Below are 11,975 nucleotides of genomic sequence, written 5' to 3'. Positions count from 1 at the left end.
TGCTTTCTTCACAAAAACTGTGTCTCAGTGAAGGCACAGTCCATTCTAGCCAGAGGCCTTTTTAGCTTGACCAGCATCATCAACCACATGAGCTGGCTAGAGCTCACATAGTAGTACTCGTTATAAGTTGTTTTTCCAATTGCCAGTACATTAAGGGGCGAATTCACTAAAGGATTGCGCAGCTTTTCCTGACGCAAAGCCTGTGCAAATAAGTCAAAAATAATGTTTGCTATTCACAAAGCCCTCGCAAATGGTGAAATACGGTGTTAACTGCGTTGACTTCGTCATTGCGTTTCTCTGCGCCGGTGTTATTAGCTGATATTTAAATTAGGTAATATGGGCGGAGAATGTTCCCCTTTCTATGCAAATGAACATTATTGCAAAACCCGCCCAATTCACAAAGAACGACGCAAATTGCCTCACGCAGTTAAAGTGAAATTAATTGCGTTTTCAGAGACGTGGTGGTATTTAAGCGCAAGGGGTGTGTCGCGGCCAGCCTTTCCGCTGATCATGGCAGCAGTGATTGTTGCGAGGCGAATTCGCATCGCAATGCCAGGCATGTTGTTCGTGAGAGAATATTTAGAAGAAGGTCACTTTTTGATTTAACACTAGAACCACCGCGGTAGCTGTTTGGACGCCAGAGCGCGCAGCTCTTCAGCCAACTGGAGGATGAAGTCGCGTCTGGGGAGGCTCAGTTGACTATGCGTCTCTCCACCCTTCCCCAGCGAGTCCAAGCTCCCCCAATGAATAATACTTATTTATAATAGCCTACATAGCGCGAAACTGTGCGTATAATAGTCTATACGCGAAACTGCGCATTCCCTATAGCTGTTCATTGAACGGCTGGGGGCCGATATAGGTATAAATAAATAAAAACATAGCCTACACAATATTTTTTTTATTTGAATGGTCTTGAAAATATTTTGCTTTTGTATCATAGGTGACGGCAGGTATCATCTTCAGCCATGGATGATGACTCCCGTGCGTAATCCTTCCAACGTTGGAGAGGCGGCGTACAACTGGGCTCACATCAGGACGCGCGGTGTGATTGAGTGCACATTTGGAATCCTGAAAAGCCGTTTAGATGGCTAGATCGTACCGGTGGGGCAATGTTATACACTCCCCCAAAAGTATGCCAGATCATCGTGCTGCAACTTGCATAACATAAAATGACAATCTTTCCTTTGTTCGTCTCTTCAAATCATTCCACCTCCGTTTGCAGTCTTCCGCGTTTACACACACAAATGGCACTGACTGATTGGGAAATTAAACCCAAATATGATTTTTTGCTGCAGTCGTGATATTTTTTGCGGAAAGCTGTGAGACATGTTTTTGAACCTCGTCCGTGAGGCCTTCAAGTTCGCTGTCTGAAAATCGTATCTTTCTTTTTCTGTCTGCCATCGTCCAATAATATGCATAAGAGTTGTATGCGCTGTATGCGCAGTATTTATAGTCATTTCCTATATCAGCAGCAAATTGCACTCAGCCGCAAACACCGAATGGGCGTGTTTGCGCTGGGATATTTTTAGCGCAATGTCTTTAGTGAATAGGTTTTTACAACGGAGCACATAGCTGGAGCAACTGACGCGCAATGTAATGGTGCAATTAGCGGCCGCAATTCCACTTTAGTGAATTTGCCCCTAAGATTTGAAGACTGAATCTAGTATGCTATGTATTTCAGTAAAAGTATAGTCTATTCTACCGAGGGACACTTCTACTTTTCAAATCTAGAGTTTAGATAAAAGAAAAGATTTCTGGCTTGTTTACTCATTGTTTTACATGTTAGGGGTGTCATAGATTAGTAGTGTATCATATTAATTCAAAAAGGAATTCCATCTTTCCACTCCATCGTTGCCACAAAGGAATATGCATCATGGGTGGGGGACAACATGTTTACTGTGCACTTGTATTATGTCCCACAGCAGAGGGCACACATTTCTACTAGTGGGACCTTGAGTCTCCTGTCAGATGTGGAATGATGAGTGGAGGGGGTGGGTAGACCTGGGTGGCTTTTTGGTTATGGACCGATTTTATAGGTTCTGGAGTTGCAATTTTCTGTCTTCGGTAATCGTGCAGGCCTAGTTCACTACCTGAGTCAGCTTGTTCAGAGGTTTCAATACCAGGAGACGATGTTAAAGGTGAGAACACTCAATGAGTGACCTGTAGACCTGTGACCTGTAGACCAAGGTCAGGGTGTGTTTGCTGGCGTTGAAGCTCCTCAGTTTCCTGAGGAGAGAGAGACGCTGCCTTACCTCTTTATGAATGTAGTCTGCGCTGGTCTGACAGGTGACTTTATTGTCAATGATTGTTCCCAGATATTTAAAGTGAGAGACCTGTTCCACTTCCTTCCCCTTCATAATAGCAGGCTTGAAGACAGACCCTATGCGGCCTGCTCCCATCCTACCTCACAAACACAGCTCCTTGGTCTTTCTGACAATTGGTTTACTTTCAATTTACATGGGAACACACAGGGGAGCTTTTGATGCCCTGGTGGAGAAAATATTCATCCTTTTGTTATATCCACCGTAGCTATGCGTGTCAGGATGATTGATTGGAACAGTAGCATTTCCTGTTCCCACACCACATTCAATCACACTTAACTTCACAAACAACAAAGACAATAGTTTCCAACTTGGTTGCAGTTTTGGCTCTATTTTTGTGGTCAGCATGTTGCAACCTGCTCCGGAAACTACCTTTTATCGCAAAACATTGCTGCATGCCAACAAAACCACATTACAATACAATACATTACAGTCACTTAGCTGACGCTTTTATCCAAAGCAATTGCATTTAACGTAGGAAAAGCCAAAGTACTTCTACTTGCCAGAACTCACAAGTTCATCTTCTTTCTAAAACAAGTGACTAAGAGCATAATCTAGTGCTGAAGGCAAAGTGCAAGAATAGCAAAACCATGCCACCCATCCGGTTTCCTGGACAGTACTGACATAGGCCGGGCTTTATATATCTTTCTCTTGGCATCATTCTCTCTCCTCATTTCCGTGACAATCTGATCAAATAAGGTTCTTCTCCGGAAATGGGATTGCAGTTGGAGAGAGACCAGTCAGACGACAGGGCGCTCAGCCAAGAACAGTCAGAGCTTCATCTCAAACTGAGCCGCACTCTCCAATGATGACCTTGACAATGGTGGATATAACAGCATGTTGGATATAACAGCATGTTTACGAATGAAAGCGCTGACAGAATAAAGTGTATTTTAGAGATACCTAAAACACTATAACGTTTCCAGACACGGGTCAAAATACCATTGAAATCATTTAATGGTAATTGAAAGGGATTTCAAATAGTATTTGGACCCCGGTGTGAATGTTTGTTTGTGACATGTTGCTGATTCCCTCTTTCTCTATTCATCCTCCTCTCAGACCCTTCATATGATGCTGTACGGCGAACAGGATGGTCAAACAACATGCACAGCAGCAAAGGTGAGCAGTGTGCGCGCTCGTACTTACAGACAGGTACGGAAGCTAACTGCTAGCTAACCAAATGACCAGTGGGGCTTGCTCTCTGTCATTGCATGCACTCAGCCCTGCATCACAGAGAGAGGTTTGAGCAGTCCACACACACACACACACACACACACACACACACACACACACACACACACACTCCCAGCACGCTAAGGCCAGACCACCAATGATCAAAACCTCAGTCGTCAGCCCCCGAATACCAGACGCTTAAAGCACTTAGAGTGGCCGCTAGCTACTGCCCTGTTTTCTTTGGAGCGCCCCTGACGTGCTGTGTAGCTTGGTTATCCATGGCTGATTTTCTCTTTTTTCCCTTCCCTCCCCTAACCTCTCCCTCTGCAGGCTCGTCGGTGGTCACACAGAGCGTGTCCAAGTCCGCTGAGCAGTCCAGGCCTCAGCCAGGTATTACGTTTTTGGACTGCTCATTCCTTCTGTCCAGTGTATATACTGCTCCGAAAGGTGGGGGGGGTGGGCACCACAGGTCTGACCACTCTCACCACAGAGATGGGTACTGTATATAGACTGACACGAACCGTTCCCCTCTCCCCACAGATCCTTACCAGATCCTGGGTCCCACCAGCAGCCGACTGGCCAACCCAGGTAAGGGTAGCAGGGAAGGGTGAAGTGGGGGAAGATATGTTTCATATGTCTATCAAATGTCATGAACACTGCTGCATGCCGGCAGCTTACTTTGCTGTGTGTTTGAGGCATCTTAAAACACAGGGATGTAGTGTATCTTTGCTTCTGTATACACTTGAGAAACTATGAGATATGATAATGGTATATTTAGTTCTTTTTTTTGTTGTAAAAACATGTATAAAAAGTCAAGTGACTTTGCTATTGTTCTGTGAGCTATATAAGCGGGTTATATGACCTCCCTGAGTTTGCGTTTGTCCCCCTCAGGCTCGGGTCAGATCCAGCTGTGGCAGTTCCTGTTGGAGCTGCTGTCGGACAGCGCCAACGCCGGCTGCATCACCTGGGAGGGCACCAACGGCGAGTTCAAGATGACCGACCCGGACGAGGTGGCGCGGCGCTGGGGCGAGCGCAAGAGCAAGCCCAACATGAACTACGACAAGCTGAGCCGCGCACTGCGCTACTACTACGACAAGAACATCATGACCAAGGTGCACGGCAAGCGCTACGCCTACAAGTTCGACTTCCACGGCATCGCCCAGGCCCTGCAGCCCCACCCCACTGAGTCCTCCATGTACAAGTACCCCTCGGACCTGGCCTACGTGCCCTCCTACCATGCCCACCAACAGAAGGTCAACTTCGTGTCCCCGCATCCCGCCTCCATGCCCGTCACCTCCTCCAACTTCTTCGGACCCACCGCTCCTTACTGGAGTTCCCCCACGGGTGGGATCTACCCCAACCCCAGCGTGCCTCGCCACCCCAACTCCCATGTCCCTTCCCACCTGGGCAGTTACTATTAAATACCTTCCTCACTGTCCATTCCCCCTCTCTGCTTTCCTACAACCAAATCCACCATTGCTGACCTGCACTCACGATGAAACCATACCAACAGACTGAAGGAATCTCTTCTCATGAAATTCTGCTCTTAAATAGCAAAATTGAAGGATAAAAACAAAGTATTATTAAAGAAGCAACTGGATGCTACGGTCCAAATGGAATACTACTTACTTCCAAGCAAGCAGCTGTTTGTTCATGTCTGTGATGTGTTTTCTGTGCCTTTCTTTCCCCTAAAAGCTGCACCAAAGGGCCAGTTATTGTGCCTTCAAAACTTGACGCAGTTACCCACAGAGACTCAGCCACAGGGCCGAGAGTCGGCGCAGGCTCTCTGCCTTCACACTCACTGTGTGTCCCATTCCCAGACATGGGCCTATTTCTCTTTGGGTCTCAATGAATCCCTACATACTGAAAAGCATGTGCCTTTTCCTTAGTCCAGTCCGTGGCTAAGCTCTTAGATCCATACTGTCTCTCTGTTGTTCTGTCCTCTGTCTAGCCGTCCCTAAATGTGTGTGGAGAGTTACTTCTGGAATTGTTGGGAGGGGGGCTCCAAAGAGAAGGACCTCTTAGCACTGAATGAGATTTGGCAACTGGAATATGCCATTCACAATGAACTTATCCTCCGAACTGGAAGTAGGAGTGTTAGAGACCAGAGTTGGAAGCGCTGTATGTTTTCAGGGGGCCACACACCAGTTGGCTGTTCTTGTTGTTGTTGTTGTTGTTGTTTGCAATGCTGTTTGTCTACAGCCGTGCAATCCCCAGATGTTTTGCTGGACCAAGTCAGTATTAATGTGAATGTCTTCTGGTCCATGGAACACATTTAAAGGGAAAGGTCACCTCAAAATAAAGCTTAGTAAGACGTTGTCAGTTTACCTGAAACATAGTCTAACAAAGAAATGGATCAACATCCCATACATATTATGTGGTTCCATCTGCTGGCCTAAGACAATGATTCTGAAGAATGTGTATATTCTGTAATTTCCTGATTTGGGTTGAGACATAGAGCTGGATCTACACAATCATTGAATCGCCACAACACAAATACGCATTGAGGTGTGAAAATACCTAGCAAACTTAGATTTTGAGGTGGACAATCACTTTCATTTGACAATCCCAGTTGTCTCTAGGAGGGGAAACACACTGTGGTCTCCCCCTCTTCTAACCAGGCCAGTCAGGTCCAGAGGTCAACACAGTAGCGTGATTTAGGACTAACTAATGTAATTTCATAACTCTCAGTATGTATGCATTCAGGTCAGGATCTAGATTTGAGATTTTGATGTTTGAGATCAGCATGCATGGAATTCTGCCACAAACTTATTTTAGACCAGCAGATCTCATGTTAGGATCTGACCCTCACAAGACAGTACCAAAACAGAATAATTTTCAGGTGTTAAAAACTTTGTCAAAAGTTTTTTTTTAAACAGCTGAAATTGGACACATGAAAATAAAGTAATTCTTAGGTATAAATGGTTTATTAGACAAAAAACAAAACCAGCAAAGTAAGACAGGATGAAAACAGAAATCCTCAGATTCGCGAATGCTGTGCGTTCGTCAGACCTATTTTCTATTATTTTGTAAACAGCGGTCAACTAGGCATTAAAGCAACTTACTGTATAAATTATGCAGAGTTATTTTCATATGTGACACAGTATTAAAAAGTCAAGAGAATTAATACGAGTTGACCTCGGTCAAAAATGCAAACATGTTTAAGTCCGTCTCTGATATGTAGTATGTTCAACATTTTAAGCGTTTTTATCTGTACATTTGGGCAATACATTTTTACATGTTTTTTTTGTATTATTATTTCTGAAATTCAGTTTGTAAAGTCCTCACTGCCTTGCAGTAAATAGTTAAGGCCTATGAACAAAAATCTGTTTTAGTCATAAACCAATAGCCTACTTATTGTCAATCTTTTCATCTATATACCATACCATGATGATGATGATGATGATGATGATTGTTTTACATTTTGGAATACACAATGTTTTCATGTCTATCATTAAGCCAAACCTCTAGAATTTGCAGCTCTTGTCTGTGTCCTCAACCCCCCCTAATAGTATGCAGAAAAGGCACAGGCAAACTGAATTCACAGCCAGCTTCTCCTGAAGTTCCATTGCTTAAGACGTGTAATCCAAAGGGAACGTTTAATGTGTAGCATAAAAATAACGAGCAATAATCAAAAATATGTACCCTTTACCTCCACCTCTCACAAGCATTCATATTCAATGAAAGGGGAATTGTGCTACATCGTATATGCAATGTATTTTGGATATCAAATATATATATATATAGTATATATATATATAATTTTGCAATTATCCATTGTATTATTATTGTCATTCCTGCAATGTATTAATACCTTTTGAAAAAGGGCTTTTGTATAGGAAAAATGTGACAAAATAAATGTTTTTACATATGAAACTATCATCTCCTGTTTGTCTATTTACTGTCTATGCTATGATGCAATACCTCCACAGCCATCAGCGCAGGCAGTTGCAACACAAACATATTTATACAGTAGATCTATTGGGAGTATTTTGAGTCAGCGCCTTAAACAAGGCTGTGTGGTGACCTCCTCAGCCTCTGTTTGAAGTAGGTACATTGGGGGCAGTCAGTCCTTGTTGCCAGCCACTATTTCTGGACTTTGTGTTTACAGTAACTGATGAACGCTTTCCTCTGCATCACCTTCTGCTGCAGTTGGGTCAGAGGAAAACAACTGTGTGTGTGTGTGTGTGTGTGAGAGAGGGAGAGAGAGAGAGAGAGAGAGAGAGAGAGAGTCCATTATGAATATTGGATCTGTCCAAATCTACATTAGGCCCATGAATGAATTATATTTATATCACATTATGAAAAATATATCATCCAAATGTATTTCATTTATTATTGTTCATTCATAGGCTCTGATCAACAAGCCAATTCCACTTGATCTATGCATTATCACAGGCATCGCAAATATCACATTGTTTCCTTGCCGCCATCGCATGGCAAAATTGTGCGCGACCTAAAGTGGTACTGTAGATAACAACATAAGAACAGATTGCACTTGGTTTGCTGTCATAACATACCTTTGTTTGTGGATGAATGGTATCATGGGGGTGGCACTTTTCATCTCTGTCTATTCGTTATCTGATGCTCTTCTTACTCGATTAAGGCAGTGAATAATCACTAATTGAAATTCTTTTGAATGCAAAAATATCCTTTATTTTATATGTTCCCCTGAGACAAAAATACTGTTCAACAGTACATTCTACGAATATTGATTTTCATACAATATATTACGCTACTAGTAATTGATAACTGATGTGTTTTCCTGAGTGTTATGCTCTTTGCCATGTCAGATCAAAAAGTAGACAAATAAATCACCTATTTAAATACAGTATATAAATCACTTGTAAAATGCATTACTTAAGAATATAGGCAAAAGCCTAATCTTTTGTTAGTGCCTTGGTCTTAAAAAAAAAAAAACTTATCACAGTGTGAATTACTAAACAGACTCTCTTTTTCTTTCATGTCAGCAACATTTCAAACGGGTCCTTTGAGGTATTGTGAGGTAAGGCAACCATAATATATGTATTTTCTTTTAACCATGCTTCTCAGTATACTGTTATCAGTTTAAGGATAACCCATTAGGCTACCCTGTTTTATTTCTCATGGAGCCAAGTAAGTCATACTTTTAAAGAAGCAATACATTTGTATAAGTTTGTTAGCATAGGTGATCTTATCCATATAATGCAATTTATGAATATGAAAAATAATATAATTTACTCTCAAGAATATAACAGCGGCTAGATCTTTTTACTTCATCTTAATTCAATAAACGCTCTGTGTTCTCTCAATCCTCCATCCCCATGGTCAAAGAGACCATCTGTAAGATCTCTGTGAGAGGTGAGCTTTGTCCCAACTTTCTGTTGTCTTTAAGGCTACATAATAGGTAGCAAAAATGTTTCACAACTTGGTGACATTAGGCTGTTCAATATCAATCACTTCAAAGCCTTGGTTGTCAATGCCCATCCTGGAATGGTGATGGTGGCCCTTGATGTTGTGGAAGCAGTAGGCGCAGTGTGCAGTAGCCACGGGCTTCACCTTGGAGAAGTTAGAGAAGTCAACCCTGTACTTGCCCTCTTTGCTGCGGGAGATGATGGGTAGGAAGTTGTAGCCCCACATAATCTCCTGGGGGATGAAAGACGTCCTCACCTGGCAGGCAGAGCTTGTGGACTCAGCTGTGCCATCCAGGAAGACCACCAGCTCAAACTCCTGTTTGTGGAGGGTGTCCACCGCCATCTCGAAGAAAGGGCTGGTCTTGTCGATCACGTGGTACAGCGTCAGGGGGCACACAAAGAAGAGGTTGTCTTTGCCGGCATCCATCGCAAAGTCAATGTTCACTTGGTCCATGATGATAGTCTCCCCCTCAGGTGTGATGGTCGTCCTCAACAGCTTGCCATAGATCTGGCTCCCGATCATCAGGGTCTTGCGGAGATTGGCCACCCTGATCGACAGGCAAAGGGTGCCCTTCTTTGGACAGATGACTGCCGTGTCTGTGAAGGTGATGGTCTTGGCCCTCTTCTTAGGCATGGAAATTTTGGCTAGGATGACTCCACACATGAAGCAGTTGATTATGGCTCCGATCAGTGACTGTATAATGATGAGAGCCACGGCACCAGGGCAGACAGGTGTTATGGCCCGTCCACCGTAGCCAATAGTGGTTTGCGTTTCTAGAGAGTAGAGGAAGGCAGTGGTCAGTCCGTAGACATTGTCCACACATCGAGTGTGGTCTTCAGGAGGGTTTTGCCACACCAGGTCTCTGTTACTGCGGGCGATCCAGTACCACAGCAGGCCGAAGATAAACCAGCTCAACGTGAAGGAGGCAATGAAGAAGAACAGTACAAAGCGCCAGCGGATCTCCACGAAGGTCGTCCAGAAATCTGCGAGCAAGGCGAAGTGGTTGCTGTACTTTATGTTGCCAAATTCAATGTTGCAACGGCCGTCCTTGGTCACAAGGCGGCTCTTGCAAATTCTCCGCTCTGCCAGGTGGTCCCGGAGGCGATTCCGCAGGAACCCAAACATGTTTTAGGATCTGTGAGAGGAAATAATAGTTTTTATTGGACAGTCAGTCATCTTTGACTATTGGCTATAGGCTATTGTATTTCCTGTACAGTACACCTAATGGATTCAGTTACAGTGCATCCGGCAGGGGATGCCTCTAAATGTGTCAAAATTACAGATTCTCTGGAATGACTGTGGGGGCTGGGGGTCCTACAGAAATGCTACCGGCTGCAAGCACTAGCACTGCTGCTAGCAGTTAGTCAGCAACGTTCGTCGTCGTTAGCATGGATGTATTAATAGAACTGGATAGGGTCACTCCATTCACTGACTGCTCGTAAAGTGAAGCCCTATTGACGCATCTTTGAAAAAAACGCGTCACTGATACCTTTGACATGCAGTCAAAGGTATCAATGACGCGCTCTTGTAGTCCATGAACAGATTGGGTTCATGTTCTCTCCCTGCTCTGAGTTAGCGATGAAAAGCGGCTTGCTTATTAATCTACTTTCGTCAAATATATCCATTGGAAAAAAAATAAATATCCAGGCGTCTTAGTTTTAACAGTATAATTGTGACTGAACATGTTTTGTTTGCTAGTAGGTGGTATTCATTCTGTTTCGAGCTCGGCAGGTTAGCCGCAAACTGCAGGCCGGAACGAGAGATCCCGTCTCTGGGTGGACAGCTGTTCAACTCGCCTGGGACCAGGTCCCCTGGAGCTATTTCGCCTGGCTGCCCATCGGGTTGTTGTGAACAGAATGAATACCACCTACTAGCAAACAAAACATGTCCAGTTGACGACTGTGCTCATTGGGACCTTTAATGCTGCAGAATTGTTTTGTGCCCTTCCCCCTATCTGTGCCTCGATACAATCCTGTCTCGGCAGTCTACCGATCTAATTCCTTTGACATGGCTTGGTTTGTGCTCTGACATGCACTGTCAACGGTGGGACCTTATATAGACAGGTGTGTGCCTTTCCAAATAGGCCCTGTGCACCAGCTCCACTACTTCCTGAAAGTCACTTGGCATCTAGATTTCCTGTCCTATATGATTGGATTAAGTAATTAATCAGGTGTGCGGCAGACCCAGCGCACACCTGATTAATCACTTAATCCAATCATATAGGACAGGAAATAAAGATGCCAAGTGACTTTCAGGAAGTAGTGGAGCTGGTGCACAGGGCCTATCATGTCCAATCAATTGAATTTACCACAGGTGGACTCCAGTCAAGTTGTAGAAACATCTCAAGGATTGCCAGTGGAAACAGGATGCACCTGAGCTCAATTTTGAGTGTCATAGCAAAGAATACTTATGTAGCCTACATGTGATATTTCGTTGTTTAAAAAAAAAATACATTAGCACTCAAATATCACATTCTAAACAACAACAAAAAAAAGATAAATATTGGGGTATTGTATGTAGAATTGTGAGGAAAAAAATAATTTAATCCAATTTGGAATAAGGCTGTAACATGACACAATGTGGACAAAGTGACGGGTTTAGAACAGTGTTGAAAAAGGGAAATAATTTGACCTTAACATGTCTACCTCGAATTAAGGCAGTTATTAAAAAAAGTCTCATTATTGCAAAAGTCCATGATGAATAATTGCTTGTTTGTTACTGTTCAAGGTCCCTGTTGCCCAGATAAAATCTTTATCATCCTGATAGACATTCTAAAAACTATAAAGTTGAAAGCAAGATTTTGCCTTTAATTGGATCAAGATTACATCCATTAAACACAACAATGCCTAATCACTTTTTGCTGCAAAATAATTCTGATTAAACAATCTGATAAAGCACTAAATCCTCTATGAATTATTCTGAGTTCATCTACCTGAATCAACAATCTTACTGTTGCTGTAAGGGAAGTATGGCCTACTAGTTGTCAGGCATCACAATATAATCCTCACAGAAATGCTTTAATCCTGGGCGCATGCCATACTTAAGACCCAAAGTAATTATAGAAAGAAAGTTCTTGTTGAATCATTA

General features: G+C 43.3%; 2 protein-coding genes across 2 annotated transcripts in view; one reads left to right on the top strand and one right to left on the bottom strand.

The window, feature by feature from the left end:
* The window catches only part of fli1 (Fli-1 proto-oncogene, ETS transcription factor), a gene marked incomplete at its 3' end in the record, with an annotated part of 22,768 nt that extends 17,853 nt beyond the window's left edge, over nt 1-4,915 (top strand). The window contains exons 6-9 of the mRNA XM_084439570.1: nt 3,381-3,440; nt 3,825-3,884; nt 4,035-4,082; nt 4,386-4,915. Of these exons, the coding sequence (XP_084295696.1) occupies nt 3,381-3,440; nt 3,825-3,884; nt 4,035-4,082; nt 4,386-4,915 (698 nt within the window). The remainder of the gene's footprint in view (nt 1-3,380; nt 3,441-3,824; nt 3,885-4,034; nt 4,083-4,385) is intronic.
* Nucleotides 4,916-8,894: 3,979 nt separating this feature from the next.
* LOC311315040 (ATP-sensitive inward rectifier potassium channel 1-like) lies at nt 8,895-10,013 on the bottom strand (the record flags this gene model as incomplete). Its single annotated transcript, XM_084445631.1, has 1 exon — nt 8,895-10,013. The coding sequence occupies one exon, from the start codon at nt 10,011-10,013 to the stop codon at nt 8,895-8,897; it is 1,119 nt and encodes a 372-aa protein (XP_084301757.1).
* Nucleotides 10,014-11,975: the final 1,962 nt, after the last annotated feature.

The sequence above is a fragment of the Borostomias antarcticus genome (assembly GCF_949987555.1).
Source record: "Borostomias antarcticus genome assembly, chromosome: 1".
In the NCBI taxonomy this organism is placed as follows: domain Eukaryota; kingdom Metazoa; phylum Chordata; class Actinopteri; order Stomiiformes; family Stomiidae; genus Borostomias; species Borostomias antarcticus.
The sequence above is the reverse complement of the archived record's forward strand: the minus strand, read 5'-3'. Positions and strand labels throughout refer to the sequence as shown.